Raw genomic sequence first — 20,144 nt, forward strand, 5'->3', positions numbered from 1 at the left:
TGGGTACTCTCATCCAATGCATGTAACTAAACTTCTTCCAGTGTGATTCCCTGATGCATCCTGGAGCTGATAGGTGGGGATATTCCAGAGGGCTTTAGAAAGTGTTTTGGTGTCCAGTTCCTCTAGGCAGGCATGTTACTTTTTTGCAGTGACCTACTACTGGTGTCTTTGGTTTAGAAGAAATTCTGGTGACTAAATAACCTGTCTTTACAACCTTGAAATGTATGTAAATTAGGTAGCTTACAATGAGTTAGTATGCAAACTCTTAAAATAATTTTGCATCTAATCGTGAACTGCAACCTGTTCATGATTTTAATGATCCCAGTTGCGCTACAGTTTCTCTTGTCCTGTGTGAAAGTTAGGATACAAATCTAATAGGGAGTTAAATCTATTGTATGTATGTGTTCATGGCACAAGAAGAGGGGCAGAATCAGAAAAAAAGTGTATAACGAATAGATTACTCTGAATATATACTTACATCTGTGTATCACTGATTATATTGACCTTTCTTTTACATTGTTAGCCATTCAGAGTTTTGCTGTGAACCAGTTGTGGTCATTTTACTGGTGTTTAACAAATTAAAACCAGTGGGTTATGGCCAAAGGGTGCTTTTAATTTGTTAATCTGACACTCTTTTTTTTTTTTTTTCTCAGCTGTCTTGTCTGTCTTCATCCTATGGGAACCTCCATAGGGTGGAATCTTCTTCCCTAGAACAAAGCAAGCAAAAAGTACCTGTGGTTAAATGTTCTGAAAGAACAGAGTTTGTGGTGTTCATATTTGTTTAAATCTGAAAGTATCTCATTGTTTGCTTGAAGATTATGCTGCTGTTATGACCATGCTCCAACTGAAATTATACTGTCTCTTTTAATCTTCCTTTGGATGGTGGGGCAGACAATTATGAAGAGGGCAAGCTTTGTCTTGAAGAAGGTAATAAATAACCATCTCCGTCAACTTACAGTTTGGATCAACTTGTCTGTCTGGAATTACTGCAGTTTAACACATTATGGTCTAATGAAATAATAAACTATCTTCAAAAAATTTAAAGTGTCTTTTTAAATCTTATGTGCTGCAGTGTTTTGAATTTGGGTGTGTTTTTATATAGGGTAGCTTTGAGGTGCAGTGCAAATGAATCTAGATTTTTGCAGGGAAGAGTTTCAGATTCAGAGTGTTAACATTGAAGAAAAGATGTTCGCTTGTGAGACTATGTAATTTGTTTTTGATGAAATGTATTTTGAGATACGATTTTAAAAGCTGCTGTCATTTGGTATAAAATTAACCTATTTTATTAAAAGATTATGTGGATAGATGGAGGTATGGATTGTAATTGTACTGACAGATATTGTGAAGCAATGACATACCTTATTAAGCCTGTGACAGATAATGGTGTTTTTGGAAAAAGTGTTTGCTTTTGGCACAAACCTCATAATCTTTGTGCAGACTTTAGTATATCTTGGGCTTCTCCTCAGACTTAAGGTAACTTCATGCGTTCCTGTCTGTTCTAACAAGTATCTGTATTGCTGCTGTTTGAAAATCAAAAGTGAGATCGCAGTAAGAAATTGGAAGAACTCAAATTCCTTTTTTAAATGCAGTGAATGCCAGCTGGCAAATCACTTCCTTAGGCACCTAAAGAAAAAAGAAGCATATCTTTGTAGCTTTACACTTGTATTGTTGATTGAAGCAACACACAACATGTGCCCCCTGCTGCTAGTGTTAGAAGCTGAAATCACTTGAAAATAGTTTAACAAAACAGGTTTGAGCCCCTTTCCACATTGAGTACCTGTGTCTAGTTAATGCTGAAGTCTTTCACAATAGTAAGGCATATCACTGCTGTGGCCCACATGTAGGGAGATACTTGCCCAAGGCATTTTTAACCAACTGTTATTATAGTGGAAATGTTTTATTTTCTTGGTCGTGGAACAGATGTCAGGCTTAATTTCAATAATAATTACAAGATTAATGGTTGAGTAAGGTCTGTAGAACTAGGCCATCAGATCTCCCTATAGACTGCAGCTCTACTTGATCTAATACCTTTTTTTTTTCCCCCCTCGGCTTTAGGGTCCTTTTCCTCCTCTATATTTAAAAAAAAAAAAAAAAAAAAGTTAAAACAAGTGAAACAGTGGTAACTGTTCAAAGAAATTTCTCAAAACATACCCAGAAATGACCTGACAGCTTTTGTTGCTCGTGCAATATTGGTGTCTTTCCATGAAACAGCGCTAACACATTTGTTCTACAACATGTTCAGTGCGCCCCGGGGATGTGGGCTGTTACACAAATTCAGGGTAGCAAATCTTTGCTTGACAAGCATCCTCCACAGCTGAAAAGTTAGGAGACATTGCTGATATCGCTACAGCTGAGATGCGCAGTTGTTCACAATCCCGGCTCCCTCACGCATTGGTTAAATCTTCTTTTGTTGCATTGGCTATACTGTATGGAGAATGTCATTAATTTTTCAGTGATTAATATACATATGGAACAGGAGTGGCAACTGGAGTCTGTCCCAGGATTTGAATCATACCTTGGGTGTTCTACCTGGGTGCCTGAGTTTGGGCCAAAGCACTACTTGTGTTTTAGTTCAGGTACAAACCCTCAACTATCTTGGTCAGTTTTTGTGTTTCAGCAAAGTATGTTTTTGCTGGTATCTGAGTCAGCAAAGAGCCTTTGATATCATTCAGTTATAAAGTACATGCAAAATTAAAAACAAATTTTAACACCCAAGCAAACCAAAATATGGTTCATCAAACAGGATTGGCTTTGCTTTACTAATTTGTGAATTTGTCTTTTGAACAGCTGAGCTAAGCTTTAGCATGTGTTGAGTTCAGCAGCTTCGACAAGGTTTTCTTATGGTGTGTTAGCTAGTTAGATTTGTCTTCAGGATTTCCAATGTTTGACAACTTGCACTTCATTCTTTTTCTTTTAACAAACGTTGACACCTAACTTTAGCGGGGAAGTCTGTCTGTACTAGCAGTGTTTGTAAGGGAATGCACAGGGTCACCTTTCCCGAAAGCTGATGTTCCCTCAGACTCTTTAAAAGTTTAATAAATATCCTGTTCTAAAACTTTTGCTGTGAGCTGTAATAGCATATCCAAAAGATCAAAAGCTGGTTTGACCTCTCCTTTTTCAAGCTCCTCCTCATCCCAGGAGCTCTGTCTCTTTTAAACAAAGAAACCCTTCCTACCTCTTCCCCTCCAGCGGTTATAAACAGGAGTGGCATACCTTTTTTTTTTTTTTAATATGTATCTTCAAGGAAAAAAAAAAGTTTGTAATTAGTCTGCAGGAATTCATTCTCATGATACGTACCAATGTCTATTTCAGATCTTTTCTCAGTGCCTGTGGTTTTCTTTTCCATATTTCATAGTATTTTTCTTGTCCGGTACTTTTATTTTTTCTCAAATAATTTTTACATTACTATGTTGACTACCATTTTTCCAAATATTAGGTCATCAATCTCCTGTTCTGCTTGCTGGTAATGAAAATATTTTCCAGTAGTCTATTAATACAATATCAACTTTAAAAAAAAAAAAAAACAAACATATATTGTTATAAATGTTATGGATGACAAGTTTAAGAAATGTATAAAATAATGTTTATGGTTGTTATTAGACTATATGCCTTTCAGTTTTTTACCAACTGTGAAATCTTTCTATTAGATAAACTGAGTGTGTTGAGTCTAAATCTGGATTTCATTTAGTGTTTGGAATGCATTTTTGGCTAGCTTTCGATGGCCCTGAGATCTCATGACCTGTCCTTGCAAGGATATGAAAATACTTCAGTATCAGTTATTCTTGCATGATTTTGATAGATTTTTAAATTGGAACTGGACAGCACAAACCCTTCATGGACTCTGAATCTTTGAAGCAATTGAAATGCAGGGTGTGTTGATTCATCCTCGACCATTCCCTTCCGTGCAGCCTCCCACACCACTTGGCTGGGCTGCTGCTTTGGCTGCACCTCTGGGTAAATGTGGGACCTGTGCTCCCTCCGCTATTTCATACATTTCCCCAGTTTCAGGATCTAAAATAAACCTTGCTGTGTCTTGGTATGTTTTTTCCTTGAGAAAAGACAGTCGTGCTGCCATTTAAATACTTAGGCATTACTAGCATCTACGTCTGTCATATTGAGAGAAGGGAGGAGGAGCTGAATAGGAGAAATGTCATGAGCGGAATCGGACTGAGACACTTTGTATTTCTGGTGCCCTGTGCTCTTTTCAGGTTCCACCACAAATCTGCAACCCTAATGCTTCTTGTGGTGGGGCTCAGGTTGATTTCCTGCCCTTTTCTTTCCCTTTGCAATGGACTCGGAGAGCCACCTGAAGCAACCTCAGTTTCTTGTGGCCTCTGTAAATGTAAAACGTAGCGTTATGGGACCTAATTCTCTAGAAGATGACTGATGTTCACAGTAGACACCAGAACATGGGTAAAGTGCTTTCCCGTATCCTGCTCTGTAATTAATTTATGCAGGCTAAAATGCCTGTTGCAGAAAATGGCAATGCCAAGTCCTTCAGAGTACAATTGGTAAAGTCTTAGCTCAGCTTCTGAGGAGTGGTTCTTTCATATGTACAAGCTGTCTGACAGCTTAATTTCATGAAATTACTCAAAACAGGCAAAGTATGGTAGCAAGACGTGCTCCTGAATTGCTTTGAGTCTTGAAAATGTCAAATTTGGAATGAACACTGCTGCAGAGCGATGGGAATGACCGAGGATGTGCTGGTATTCAAGTGGCAGGGAGATGCTGGGATCGTGCTTTTTGCAGTAACCCAGTTTTGAGGGACTGGATCGTTCTGGCTACTGGCAAACGTTCAGACTTTTTTGTTGTTGTAAATGGGAGCTCATACTCTGGAAATGGAAGTGTAGGAGGGCTCCGTTGGCCACGGCAATAGCTCAGCTTTAATTTCACACAAGTCTGACTTTTGGCAATTTCCTCAGATGGCTGAATGAGTCACATCAAATGCGAGAAGGGATTCTGTAAAACCATGCTTCAGGAGTACTAGCAGTAAATAGGAAATAAAGAAAATGCTAGATCTGTTCAGAGCTAATCGTCAAATCCTATCAAAGATGTGGACGTAATGTCCCTCGTCCTCCAGCCTATCTGTAGTACGATACCTTAGGATCTGAAAAGCTTTTTTTGTCACTTGGGCGTATTTTAACTGTGTGTGGCTATTAAGCCCGTTTCTCAGATGCTGAACGACGGCGTGTTTTAATTTGAAATGCATGCGGTGTATTTCTGCTTTAAAAAAAATTGCTTTGCTTTGTTCCGAAGGGGAACTTTGTTGTTGTTTTCCTTTAGTTCTAGAAAAGCTTTTTAAAGTATGGCTGAGAGTCTACCAGGCAACGAACCGGAGCGTTCTTCCTTGCTACCTGCCTCCTCGGCAGACAGCCGTAGGGCTGGTTTCTCGATTTCTTTTTCCCGCAGCGTGCCACCCTGCTCTCCCACACGCCTCCCTCGCCGGTCGCGCTTTCCAGCCGCCGGCAGGGCGCCCTCCTCCTGCCTCCGGCAGCCTGCCCCCCTTCCCCGCTGCCCCGGCCCCGCCCCGAGCAGCCGCCAGCCCGCCGGGCCGGGGCGGGGCCGGGCCGCCGTGGGCGCGGGGAGCGCGCGCCCCTCCTCCGGCCGCGGGGGCGGGGCCTGGCTCGGCGAGGCTCCCGCTTCCTCCTCGCCGCCTGCGCCGCGCTCTCCCTACCTGCGAGGATATGATGTCGGCGCCTCATTACCCTAATTATGCTGACCTCATAGCTGGGCCCAGCCAATGGGGCCGCTCCGCTCTCCCCACCTGCTAGGAGGAGAATTCCATCATTCCTGGGATTCCTCCCCGGGCCCGTGCAGCAAGCGGCGCCGGGGCCAGCGGCGCCGGGGCTCGCCGCGCCTGCTCCGCTCCGCTCCCGGGCTCGCCGCCCCGGCCCTGGCCCGGGAGTAAACAAGCAGCCCTCCGCCCCCGCTCGGCTCCCCTGCCCTCTCCTCCCTCGGCCGCCGCCGCCGCTCGCCGGGCGCCCCAGCCACGCCGCCGCCGCCGCTCGCCGCCCGCCCGGGAGCACGCTGGTGAGTGAGCCCGCGGGCGGGGGAGCGGCCCCTGCGGCCGGGCGGCGCCGGGCTCCGGCCGCGGAGCGGAGCGGAGCCCGGCCTTGGCCAGGGCGGCCGGGTGGAACGTTCGAGGCGGGAGGACGGGGACAGGTGCCCCCGCGGGTGCGCTGGGCCCCGGGCCGGGTGGCCGGCCGCGCTGCCCCGGCGCCCAGCCCGCAGGAGCGCGTCCCCCGCTCTCCGCAGCCTGCCGCTGGCGGCGCCGGGGCCCGGGGCGCCGAGGGGAGGGTCGGCGGGCGGGGGAGCATCGGCCCGGAGGCGCTGACGGGCCGGGCGCCGCCGCCCTGACGGGACGGGGCAGCCCCCGTCTCGTCCTCCGCGCTGCGGGGACTTTCCCGGGGCCGGGCGCTGGGCCGGTCCCGGGAGCGGGCGGCGGAGCCGAGCCGCCCCGGTGTCGCCCCGCGGTGGGCCCGGGGAAGGGGCCGGTGGGCCAGGCGAAGGGGCCGGGCGGCCAGGTCAGCGGCGGCCGCGGGGAGCCACCTCAGACCCGGCTGGGGAGGGGGAGGAACCGAGCCGCCCTGCTAGCGCGGGGGTTTCCGAGCAGTCCTGCGCCTTTCCGCCGGTGCCCGGGCCCGCGGCTCGCCCGGGCCCGCTCTCCCGGCGGAGCGGAGCGGAGCGGAGCGGGGCAGCTCTCCCGGCGGGCGGCAGGGCCGGGTCCCGCCGCAGGCAGGGGCGTTTGCCTGGGCGAGGGACAGCTGCTGGCGCCCGCTCGGTGCGGTCTCCTCGGGCCCCCCGGCCTGGGGAGCCGGGGTGTCGCTGGCCGGAGCCCCTGCGGCCCGGGACGCTGCGCAGGTTACAGGGAAAGATGCGAAAGTTAACTGTTAGGAACCATCCTGACGTAAGTTCCTATCCGGAAAGTTACTTCGGAGCAGTAGGACCAAGCAGGGAGTACTCTGACTGCCATCTTAAATTCACACCTTGGCTTCGAGAGAGTGTGTTTTTCTTACGGAGAAAATCCCTGGAATTTCGTCAGTAGCAGAGGGTCCTGTGGTGCAAATCTTCTAGCGTGAGTCTGAAGGGCGCTGTTAAGGCTTTTGACCTCTAGTATATTCCATTTGTGGAGATTTTTTTATTTAATCTTAGCAGCGCAATTTCAGTCAGTTCAGTCAAGCTGGCTTTATGTTTCCCAGATGTAATCACAAGTAATTAATTTTCTGAGTCAAGCTGACTGCACATCATGCCGGTGCACTTCTTTTCCAAAAGTGCAATGAATGGGAATTTAACAACCGTTTCCACTGATGTTTGAGAAACCATGAAGGCAGGTCACTTCCACTTTACTCTGTTGGTGCTTCAAGATTATAAAGAACAAGAAATAATGGACGTTTTTTAATTAAACCGAAGAGGACTAACTGAGCAAGAGCTCCAGGATTCCTGCGGGGTAATTTTTCTGATTAGATTTTTCTCTAACTGCAGAATAGGGTGTTGTTTAAAGAACATTCCTCATAAAAGGAACGTTCAGGTTGTGAAACCTGAGTGAAATTCTCTTTGCAGGCAGGGATATTAAGAACCTTTAGATCCAAAAGTGTGTAAAATCTGGCAGTAATCTGCCTCTCCTGCCTCAAAAATACATAAACTTTTTTTTTAAGGCTCTTCTCCAAATTTCTTGGCTTTTATTTGTATTTTCCCACTGGCCCACTTGTGAGGATATTTCTAATGTAGAGTGGTTTTTGTTTAAATCCCCTACATCTCTCTTCCTTCTTGTTGATACACCAGTAATAATCTCAGTATTTGGGATGGGTTACAAGAACTACTTCCAGTCATAATTAAAACACAGGTCTTGTCCGTTAGACTCTTGGTAGAATTTGGGTGTGTCTACACTGTACATTTGCATTGTTTTTTGAAGCAAACTACTGGGCTGAAACAGTTGTTGCTGAATTGCCAGCATCTCCAACACACGTTGTGGGAACTGGGGACAGGGTGTTTCCGTGCAGGATGCTGTGTCGCTAGCCTTACTTGGCTCTGCTCAGTAATGACTCTGTGAGGTGAATGCTACCACCACCTAGCTTTTACACCCACCTTAGAGTAGGAATTAGGCCAGTTCTGTGAGCGATGAACACCCAGATGTGGTGCTGAAAGAGGTGGATCTGACAGCCTGGTGGTATAAAATATGGCTAGTAGCTAAAACGGGATAGAAAAACCACTGATACAGACCTTTGGGGCATGTTAACTGAAGCAGCGCATTCAGGAGGTTCTTGTTTAAATATATGTAGCTTTGATAACTAATATAATTTGGAGACACTGAGAAGGTTAATTTGTTTGTTTTCAGGTACAGTTGAAAGTTTTCTAATATAAAAAGTAGTTTTGGTTCAGTTCCTTTTACTACGGTTAGGTGTTGCATGATAAGTTTGCAACGGAATGTATAACATATAGGACGGACTGAGTGATCTTGTAGATACAAGGCATGGTCAGGTTAGACTTTTCCACCTTTAACTTCTTATGTTTGTTAGCTCTTATTTCAAATAACGTTGTCAATAACTTTCTTTTTAGAATGTTACCTTGTTAAGGAGGATTTATGCAAGAAGAAAACAAAAAGCACAGGGTAAAATGCCAAAGCTTTGCTTTAAGCTTATAATTTTCTGTGTGATAAGTTAAATAGTTAAGTTGTTTCTGTTTGAAGAGTTGCCTGTTCAAACACATTTTCCACATGCAAAACAAGCACGGTAAAAAAACCCCAAAGTACCGAATAAATACATTTTTTTTAAAAAAAGTGATATCTTGATGATTCCGTTGGCCAAGTAGCCTGAACTCACTGTGAAGACCAAGGGCTGTAAATGCAGAAGGGTGATAGGTGCTACATGGTAATCACAACCTCAACTGAGCACTTACAGTTAACATTTTGCATGGGTATCTCGACACAGGATTTATGTATCCACAAGTAGAAGCTCTGATCTAGGTGCAGTTGAAGGAATTTAAACATATCATGGCCATTGGGGGCACATATTGAATACAGTGTGCTTATCGTTATTCTCATTCACAGTACAAATATGCTTTACGCTCTCCTATCTTAAAACATAAAAGATGTTGACCTAGTTTGTATCAAACTGTTGCTTTATCGTCCTTTCCCCTGTAGACTTACTGATTGTGCTGATAAGTCGTGTCTGGATTTCCTCTTCAGTTTAGCTTTCTTCCATTTAAATCAACTGGAGTCTCTTTCTCTAGGTACTTCTGGTTATGAATTTGGCGGGGAGGTACTCTGCCTGTATCTTCCTAGATGTGAGCTGCTTTTGACCTATTTGACCATGCTCTTTAATTAACTTGTTTTCCCTATACTTGTGTTTATCTACACGTACTTCACTTTAGGCCTTCGCTCTTGATTGTTTCTCCAGTGTCTTGCTGGTCTTGTCTCACTTTGTTGTTGTTGTAATGGGCTTTGTTTATTAATCCACTTCTCCCTCCCTCTCTGTAATTTCACCAGACATGAATTCAAGTTTTCTCTACATCGCTGAAAGGTTTAGCCTTTCTCTCTCCTTGGCATCGTGTAGATGTCTACCTCTAGTTCGCACTCAACAAGTTTAGGAGAGACATCTTAGTAGTGTCTGCTTTCAGATGTTTCTTATTAATGTGTTCGCAATGGCTGTTGGCTGTGCTGCTGTTCTCTTTGTCAGTCAGTCAGACCTGTAATCCAAGTATCTTTATGACTGTGACCTCCCTTTAGATCTTCATGTCCAAACTATGTCTAAATTCTTCTGATTTTTCTGCACAGCATGTCTTTTGTACAGGCCTTTTGTTCTCATTACCCAACTTTTTCCTTGTTTCTGTCATCTAGCTTGTTACTTGGGTTACTAGTTAAGATTCATTCTAGACAAAAGCCATTAGATCTCCATAATGGAGATTACTGCCGCAAACATAATCTTTCATGTTTCTCTTTCCTTTCTGTCCCTTTGCTATTTCTCCCCCTTTTTTTAAATCAAATATAAAGTTCTTCTCTTTATTTCAAATCTTTCCTGACATTCCCCGCTGTGAATAATAACTTTTCTGGGATTGAATAGACATCGCATTGTTCAGTCTGCAGTTAGTCTCTGGTGCCGCTTTCTCTACTGCCTGTTTACTTAAGTTTCAAACAAGCAACTTCAGGGTTTTTTCCCCGCGTGCTTTCCCTGATGCTTGGAAGGTGCTGTATAAATCCATGAAATCACTTAACTGTTAATTTTCAAAAGTTTTAATTTCTCTATAGTTTTCAAAAAAATGTTAACAGGCATTTAGAAAGCTGAGAGTACTCCCTATGTGCACGGAATTTGCAAAAGCTTGAAAAGGAGAGGGAAAATAATGTGCTGTTTTGTTACACTAATGGGCGTTGCGTTCTTCAAGTGTGGCATAGAAAACTTACTAGTGGATCAGTGTTTAGTAACTTCTTTGTCTTTCAGACATTGTATCTTTATGATTTTACATTCTATGTCTTTACTGTTTTTCAGAATGTTTCTTTGCTGCAGTGTAGGTGAGGTGACAGACGAGGGAATGTTGAGTGGAAGCAGTAACTGATAAATAAAAGGAGTAAGATATTATCTACTGTAATTTCAAATATTAGTTTAATATCTTGAATGCTTGTAAAAGTGCTTTTGGCTTGTGTCTCTTTAAGTAATGGTTAAGATTTTGTAACAAGAAAGATGCTTATGAAACTGTTTCCATAGTGTTTAAATCAGATCTATCCAGAGGAAGTTAAGTTTGTGTACTTGTATTTCACTAGTCACTTGTTTTCCCTTACAAGATGAGGGTATAGAGCAATACTTGCACATAGGCTAGAGAGTTGGTTTTTTATGGGGATACTTATAAAAATTCAGCTGTGGTTCAGGTTAGTTTCTGCTGCATAGACAGGTTTCTGTGTCGTACAGAGAATTAGCTGGCTTTTATCAGAAGTCTGCTTTTTAACTGGCTTTTTTGTCAGAACCCTGGAAATTGCACTATTCTTTTGTTTCTGAAACATGACTCCTCCTGAGGATGACCGGGCTGTTCTCTGAAGGCTGCCCTGGAGTAGCTGTAGCAGTGGCTGTCCTTGCCGAGATGGAATTAGGGTTTTACGCTTTGACCTGTCTAAGAGAAGATTACTCCTCTCTCATTCTTGTAGGCAACCTTTATTTCTTTCCTGAACTGTTATGCCTGACTTGTTAGTTTAATTTAGAGGTAGAGGAGTATTTCATATCGTTTGAAAAATAATCTGCAAGTTTATAGCTCCTTGAAGGTAATTTTCATAACTGTAAATATGTTTAGCATGTTTAAAAAATCACGGCATATATGGTATTGCACCCTGGCATTTGCAGATCTCTGTATTAACAGCATCCCTTCAAAGAAACTCTTGAATGGACGCAACATTCTTCGCAAGGCCTTGACTGTTGAACACTTCTGCAGCTCTCTCATGATATGAACTTTAATAATATGTAAAGCTACAAAACTATATTGAGGCCAGTTTTAGTGAAGTTGTTTTTAAAGTGTCTAATTTCCTGAATGGAATTAAGACTTGGTTCCTGTTTCCTTCTCTCAATGTGGACTTCTGTCACCAGCTAATTCTCTTACTAGGAGTATGTTCCGGAAAGGGATTGGGCATCTGCTACTCCCATTATTTGAAAATTGCTGAAAAACTTGAAGAAAACAGCAGTTTGCTTTCAATAAAAGACATCTTAATATCCTTTGCATTGTTCTTGATCAAGAGGGTTTTTCTAAAGAGTTGATCAAAAAGCTTTGTATTACTGTCTTCGAAATTTAGGATAAAGCTGGTTAGTACTAAATCATGACTTAGCCATCAGTTTGGTGTAGCTGCATCATCTGATGAGACATATTTTAATCTTTTTTCCAATTGAATTTTCACTCTGTTAGAGGAATTTGTGTGAGAGGGTCAGTAATCAACAGTCTGGGGAGAAATAAAGTGGTGCTATTTTATACTCCAGGAAAACAAAAATCAGGAAAGAAACCAAAGAAACCAAGCATCAAGGTCTAAGGGATCAAAGTAGAATGATGCTGAAGGCTTCTTTAGTGAACACTGTCTTCCAAATTTTTGCTTTCATTTGGAAGAGAATGCGGCCAAACGTGATACAAAGAAATATTTAATGAAGACCAACTTAGTAAAATAAGAATCTAAGATCTTGTTTTCTAAAACCTCTTGCCCATGTGTACTGTCATTAAATGAAGGAGTTAACTGATTTTATAATTTTAATTAAAATACTGTTCTTGAGCAAAAGTTGATTCTGACAGGAAGGGAGAATGCATGTTTTTATCCTCAAGCGCTATGCTTAGTTATTTCAAGTATGTCTCTTCTTGCACAGTTCTATGGAAACAAGACTGCATTTAATTCTTTATTAAAAGTATTTTTTAAACTTAAAAATACTTTAAAAATCCTTTCTCTTATCCTTTAAAATCTTTGATTAGTTTTAAAGTCTTTGACATTATTTAAGAAGAGGGAGGGAGGATAGTGAGGTTTATTATTTATAGTGCAAAGTCAAGGAAATTGCTTCCCAAACATATGCTTGTTGTTAAGTCTATATACATGTGTTTGAGATTTCTGTAGTTGACACTACCTTTTTTTTGAAATCATACTGTAAAGTAAGTTACAGTAAACAGTTCTTATGACAGAATAGCATGCTAGTTTTGCGGGGAAAAAAAACGATGAAATTGTTAGCAGTCCTGGGTTTTCTCTCTTTCTCCATTTTATTTCTTAACAGTCCTGTCTATGCTATTGCCTTCTTATTTAAAAACACATCTAAGTTGTTGGCCTTTTAACAAAAGCTTCTTGACAACATGTTATTCTCTTCCTTCCTTTCCCTTTCATATCTTTTGGAATTTCATACTGGAACTTCTTTTTTAGTTTTGAAGCCATTCATGTGAAACTTTGAGAGGTTTATGTAAGCTGTAATAGGTTTTTGGTTTTTTATGGGAGAGTCTGTTGCTTCATATAGTGCTGAAATGTGTGTTTTTATGTGATGGGGTTCATTTTTCATATATGGGAATTATGTGTTGTAAGGGGAGAAAAACAGGGAAAAGCAGCTACTGAGGTGTGATTATGATTGTATAAGTCACAGTTTTCTGTCTGTGGTGTTATATATACACGTTCAGTGGTCAACTGTATGTTCGTGGGTAAGAAAATGTCTTAATGGCTTATCAGCTTTGGATGATTCTACTTTGGGCATAGGAGACTATGGAGTACAAGTTTATTGAATGCTATGGATATAAAGCAATCTTATGCTCATGTAGGTAGTCAGGCCAGCTGTCATCTCACTTCAGATGAGTTGTATCTTTGCATATTGTCTCAAGTAGGTATTTATTGGGACGGAAGGGGCCAGGATGTGGGAGGCAAAAATGCTTACAACGTATAGCAGATAACCCTGTTCCAACATGACTGAAGCTGATCACCACTGCTCAAGTACTTGAGAATTTGGTCTTCTGGTTTGTTTTGGATGAGTAGTTGGTGGGAAAGCTAATTCCAGTGTTTCCTTGTTTTCAGCAATGACTTAGTTTTAACAAATCCTGTGCTGGTATAACATCAAAAGAGCAGCAGAAACCAGAAAAGATCTTTGATTCTTTCTGCTGTCATGCTCTTGTTGTTCATTACTACTTCCTTCTGTAAAACCTGATGTGTGTATGCTTTGAACCAGTGGCATACCGTGTAGTATGTTGTGTTAAGGACTCTGTGAGTTTACTCTTTGAAACTTTGGCTCTGAATTTTCCAGGATCCAGAGAGGAATGGAGACTCCATTGGATGTTTTGTCGAGAGCAGCATCTCTAGTACATGCTGATGATGAGAAACGTAAGTCTGAAATTTAGTTCTCTGCTTTGTTTCATCCAGATGCTTTATGTTTGCACTTCATATCAGCCTAGATGCTGGCTTTATTGATCTCTGCATTTTACTGAATCTAAGATGCATAGAAAAATGTCTTCAGAAGCCCTTCAAAGGTCATTTTCCTCAGATTCAAAACCAATGTGTTGCATTTAATTTGGTTAGTACACAAGAGAGAATCATTCCTGTTATTTTGAAAATGTACTTAACAATTCATATAAAGGTGCTCCTCTTTTCTCAGTTGCATTTGCATTGTTAGTAGACAAAAAGTTATAGTGCAACTACTGTCAAACTAAGGGTGATTTGCAAACTCACTCCTGCATAATATCAGTTAGACCTGTTCTCGTTTAAGAATGCATAACTGGGCGGGCATGAGTGGGTTGCAAAGGTTCCTTTTCAGTTCATAAAAACTAAGAGGTAGACTGTTATCATTAGTAATGAGCACTTAATTTTCCTTTCACTGCTGCTAAAAGGTGAGTACAGGTTTTTAACACAGTAAATTATGTCAGTTGCAGCTACAGAGGATCATGTTGCCTATCATAGAATGAGTTGGGTTGGAAGGGACCTTTAGAGGTCATCTAGCCCAACCCCCCTGCAGTGAGCAGGGACAGCTTTAATTAGATCAGGTTGCTCAGAGCCCCAGCCAACCTGACCTGGAATGTTTCTAGGGATGGGGCCTCCACTACCTCTCTGGGCAACCTGGTCCAGTGCTCCACCACACTCATTGTAAAAAATTTCTTCCTTATATCCAGTCTAAATCTATTCTTCTTTAGTTTAAGACCATTACTCCTTGTCCTGTCACAACAGGCCTAATCTAAAAAGATTGTCCCCATCCTTCCTATCGGCCCCCTTTAAGTACTGAAAGGCTGAAATAAGTTGTCCCCACAGCCTTCTCTTCTCCAGGCTGAACAACCCCAACTCTCTCAGCCTGTCCTTGTAGGAGAGGGGCCCCAGCCCTTGGATCATTTTGGTGGCCCTCCTCTGGACCCGCTCCAGCAGGTCCATGTCCTTCTTGTGCTGAGGACTCCAGAGCTGGATGCAGTACTCCAGATGAGGTCTTACCAGAGCAGAGTAGAGGGGCAGAATCAACTCCCTCGACCTGCTGGCCACACTTCTTTTGATGCAGCCCAGGATACGGTTGGCCATCTGGGCTGCAAGCACACCTTGTTGGCTCATGTCCAGCTTTTCATCCACCAGTACCCCCAAGTCCTTCTCTGCAGGGCTGCTCTCAATCCTTTCATCCCCCAGCCTGTATTGATATCGGGGGTTGCCCCGTCCCAGGTGCAGGACCTTGCACTTGGCCTTGTTGAACCTCATTTGGGTAGTATTTTTGCTTTTAACATTCATGATAAGCATTTAAGATGGGTTAACTAATTTTAGAATAATATTTTCAGTTCTGCCAAATTGCAGTGCTACTTTGTAGTTCTGATTGTTACCCGCATGCTTAGTAATAAATGTCTTTGTCATTTTTTTTCTGAGTAGTGTAAGCACTCAGGAAGTGTATGCATCTTGGGTATCAACCTTAACAGGCTAACTAGAAAAACGGTATTTTGGATTTCAAACTGCTTCAGTGCATAAAATCACCTTTTAAGATGAATTCAGTTTTTCTTCTTTTAGTCTTTGTTCCTTTATTCTGTATGTGTTTTTTGAAAAGTGATTTACTGCTGTTGCAAATCAACTTACTAAAGTAATTGCAAAATAAACAAACACAGTGTATTTGGACAACAAGTCCCAGAGTTTTTGTGTATATTCAAATAGTCAAGATAACAGTAGCTTGCTCTTTCAGAAGTTCATAAAATGAAGGTTTCATACCCTGATGAGCTCTTCTGTGTTACTGGCTCTTAGTTTTATAATGAATATTGGTTTTGCTATTCTTTCATGTTCACCTTGCTGCTGGACAAGTACCAAGTTTTTACTGGTCCCTCTGTAGTAGTGGTACAGATGATTTCATTGACTGCTGCAGTTCCTGACTATTACTAGTAAAGTGAACAGCAGTGGAAGTCCTTGAGAAAATAATTTCAACTGTGATTTTGGCCTGGGGGATTTCTCTTGTAAACTAACATATTTGTAGAAAAGGCAAAAGCTTAACCTATTTTTTCAATATATTTTGAATACGTTTTCTCAATTTTCTTGAGCTTAAATGCATTCTTTTTGGTAAACTATTGCCTAAGACTGTAGTTTGATTTTGAGTTTCACAGGGTAGGAATGTTGGGCTGGATTTAGAGAATCCAGAGGAAGTCTGATTGAGTGCAACTTGCATGTGAGGAAGCTGATATGTATCTGGTTCTAATTTACATTCCTTTAGTCTTACCACTTAGACTTAATTAGATTTATGCCACTCTGCATCTTCTAACATGCTGTCTCTGAGTTTGTCCTGTTGTTGTGCATATTGCACGCCAGGAATGCTATAGTATGAAAAGCTGCTAAAAGGAGGAAATGAGTAGTCCAGACCAGTCACTGAACTTGCACTTTTTCATGTCAGCTTTTGCGGAAACAGCGCCAGCCATACTTCACTGTGTGTTACAGAGTGGATACTAACAGCTTGATGCCAGTCTTAATCTTAAATGTAGCAATTATCCTTGAGCTTTCCAGTAAAGTGCCTGGCATGCTGCTCCTGGAGTTCTAGCAGCGGTCCTGTCTGTATTTCTGTCCCCTATTCACTTCGGTAGAGTTTCTAATGCTCCAGTCATGACCAGGAGTGCAATAATTTCCTTTTTGTGTGTGTGTGTGGTTTTTTTTTTCCTTTAAGTCAGATTACTTTCAGATACTTGGTATATGAACAAACTATTGAATTTATTTCAGTGATGTTTCTTGTATTTAAGTAATACATACAGGTAATTTTATTGTTGATTCATTAGAAAAAATTCCAGTGGGTTCTTTTTGACATTTCTAATGATATGAAGTTTCTTGCTTCCAAAGTTTTGAATAAGGATTTCGGATTAACTTAGTTTCTGAAACATTTCTGTCTTACCCTGAGTCTTTGGTTTTTTGTGCTGGAATAGAAATTTGTCTAACGGATAACTCCTGATGGCCTTTGTGCATTTCATGGTCGAAATTTTTTCCTATTTTTTGAATGGAGAGCAAAGGAAATGTAGCTACATGCTATCCAGACTTGACAAAGCTACCAAGTAACTAGTGGTTAGATTCCACTAGTGAAACAATAAATCTACTTGTTAGGATGATTCAGCTCACCTCAGATACTCTCATCTAAGCTGTATGCCATGTAAGAGTTGAAAACTGCTAATCTTCCACTTTTTAAAGATCATTTTAAGCAATTAAGATATCCACTGTAACTATATTTCAAAATTATTCCTCTTCAAAGCGGTTTACTGTTACAGTTTTTATAAGAAAAATAAAGGTAGTCTTAACACTTCTCTGTCATCTAGTGTGAGAAGGATATGCATAATGCATATAAAATATTTTTGAAGTTAGACTGTGCATGTTTCTACACAAGGTATAAAGCTAGCTGACGTTGTTAGTGGTTCATACATACCAACCATTTTCACTACTTCTTTTCTTGAAAGTGTTAGTACTATTTGTACACAAACCATTGATCCTCTTGCAGACATCTTAAACTCCAAATTTTCACACCCTGATATGCTTTAACCCCATCTCAGCCTCAGCTTCAAACTAATTTTTGTAAATCAGCAGCCTTCAAGTGCATTTACTGAATCTAAGCCATGCGAATACAGGTTCTTGTTAAAAAACAAGTTTTTTTTTTCCTGAAGCTGGTAGGTATTTAATTTTATTCTTGTTTGTGTATATTCAGAGGAGGAATATTACCAGTATTTATGAATTTAATTCTTTCTCACATGAAGGATCCTCTTATCTCTGTGGGCAGTCACTACAGTGCCAAGTAATATACAAGTGTCTTAGTGTATATACAAATCGCACTGTTTAAAACAAATACGTTTAAACTTACTAGCACTTAAAGAAATGAATGAGTTGTATGCTTATGTAGATTTCCCAGAATGGTTACTGGTTTCTTAAACAAACATGACCTTGAGTTTTTTTGCTTTGGTTTGGTTTTTTTACAGCTGCACCTATGTCAATAAGGTTGACCTTCAGTGATATGTTAGCACTATATGTTGCTTTCAATTGCATCTGTTTTATTTCATGAACTATATACTATGTTGCAACAGCTCTCAGTTTAAATCATTCTGCACTTGTTATCCAAGAAAATTTATGAAACACATTTGGTTAACTACTGTGTCATGGAAATGATTTATTATGGAGAAGAAACGATTACTGTAGTTTTGTATTTGTAACTATTACCACTGTGATGTAAGCAATTATTTCCGCTTATGTATAGTGGGTCTCTACTTAAAAAAAACCCAACAAAGCAAAACAAAAGAAGCTGAACAAAAGAAGACAGACACTCCTTTAGAGGTGATAACAGTTAAAGGAGAGCATTAAGATACTTCCTAATGGAGTTCATTGTTACTTATTGTCCAAACTTGGTCTTCCATTTCAGTGGAAGGAAAGCATACAATGATGTAATTATTAGCCAGTCATCTTGAAGGCTTATCACTAACTGCTTACTTGTCAATAGTGAAGGGAAAGGGTATGGGAAGTCTATGCTGTTTATGAGCAGCTGTTCAGTGCCAGAGTAGGTAATGTGCAACTATTTTATCTGTAAGTGGCATCTGTAAGGGTTTGCTGGGTTTTTTTTCCAGTGCTTCAGATGCGGGTTTTATATGAAGTGAACATCTGTAAGACCTGTGTATGTGTGCTGTCTTTTTAATGTTATCATGGCTGGAAACCGTACTGAATGTGGGTTATTGTACAATTGCAAAAATCAAGTTTACAATGAGATGTTTGATACTACTTATTACTTTTCTGTTCCTCTTCTTTTCCTGTACTGTTCTTACTGGGGTTGTACTGATTTCTCATACATTTAGGATTCGAGTTGGCTATTTTTGGAAGACCACAGTATAAGCTGGTAGTATTTAAGTAAGGACAAAGAATTGCTGAAAGTACATTTTTTCTTCCCATAATTGTGTTGAACAGCAAGTGTTCAAACATTAAGGAGGATCATCATTTTGTATTTATCTCGTATAAAAATAAGGGGTTTGGGAACTCATCTTTCAGTTATAAACAGTGTTTTAAAAGCATAGTCTTGTTATTGAGAACATAATGAAGGAAAAAGGACTTGCACTTGCAGAATGTGTTGAAAGCACTGTGTACTCAACCTTTGCTGATTTTATAGTAACACTTTACTTACACTTCCCTCCAAGATGCAAGTCCAGTTTAAGAATATGGGAATGAATGAGGAAAAACATGTTGTTTTCACTCTCTCAGGGTAATATAGTGAAAAGCCTGTTGCTGGCAAATGGAAGAAAATGTACTTCCACAAGGAAATGAAAGGTTTGGAAACAGCTAATAAATGGCACAATAAAGTCCTGGGTAATAGCTTTGCATTCTAAGGCATTGTACCAAATCCATACCTGTTGAGTCTTGATTTATGTTTTGAAAAACTGATACAGGACTACATTTAAAAAAAAAAAAAAAAAAAAAAAAAAGTGCTCTTTGATCAAACCATGCTTCTTGCACATGTACCATCAGTCGCATGCGTCATCCTTGTATGCATGGAAGCCTGGAATTGCTATTCCACACTTCTTGCCTGTGAACACGGTTATTGTTTGGCAACAGTTTCTTTTATTTTAGTTTTATTTAGGTTTATTTTATTTAGGTTTAGTTTAATCCACTTCAAATAATTAAGCTAGACCATACAGTTGATATTTCTAGTACAGAAGAATTATTGTGCTTTAAAATCCCTGCCCTAATCCACTTTGTAATAAAATCCTCATATAAGCAAGACCTACAAATCAGTTTTTACTGTTCTTCATTCATATCAATCAGTTCAGTTAGGAGAATTAATTTTGTGCTGGCTCCCATCTCATAATGAATAAATATGCTACGATTAGTTGTTTTGGATAGCTGATCCTAAAAAAGATATTACTTTAAGGCTGAGTTGAGAACAATTTATTACTTTTTAACACTCTTGAAGAGGATGGTGACTGTGTAAGCTTATTGTCTTTAAATACAAACCAAGCAATATTTGTAGTAGAATTAGATTTGAATGTTGCTATTTGTGTTGATGATATCAATGACAAAATATTTCTAGCATCACCAGGACTTTTCACCTACACTACTGTTTGTTTTGTAAATTTATAGCAAACTGTGGGCAGTGAGTCTAAGGCAGGTTTTAATATCAATGTTTGCAGAAGTTTAAAGAGCTTCCATCCTACTGTGTGAACACTTAAATCAGCACTGAAAATATTTAAGATCCTGAATGTTTTTGACTGGCTAG

At 40.8% G+C, this 20,144-nt stretch overlaps 2 protein-coding genes across 2 annotated transcripts in view; both read left to right on the forward strand.

Annotated features, from left to right (window-relative positions):
• Window positions 1-671, forward strand: part of TAMM41 (TAM41 mitochondrial translocator assembly and maintenance homolog) — a 33,294-nt gene extending 32,623 nt beyond the window's left edge. Inside the window, exon 9 of the mRNA XM_075713922.1 lies at window positions 654-671. The gene's annotated coding sequence lies outside the window, so the exon portion shown is untranslated. The remainder of the gene's footprint in view (window positions 1-653) is intronic.
• A 13,066-nt stretch (window positions 672-13,737) lies between these two features.
• VGLL4 (vestigial like family member 4) overlaps window positions 13,738-20,144 on the forward strand; it is a 90,441-nt gene continuing 84,034 nt past the window's right edge. Inside the window, exon 1 of the mRNA XM_075713926.1 lies at window positions 13,738-13,801. Coding sequence (XP_075570041.1) covers window positions 13,738-13,801 — 64 coding nt within the window. The remainder of the gene's footprint in view (window positions 13,802-20,144) is intronic.

The sequence above is a fragment of the Pelecanus crispus genome, chromosome 7 (assembly GCF_030463565.1).
Source record: "Pelecanus crispus isolate bPelCri1 chromosome 7, bPelCri1.pri, whole genome shotgun sequence".
NCBI classification, from domain to species: Eukaryota; Metazoa; Chordata; class Aves; order Pelecaniformes; family Pelecanidae; genus Pelecanus; species Pelecanus crispus.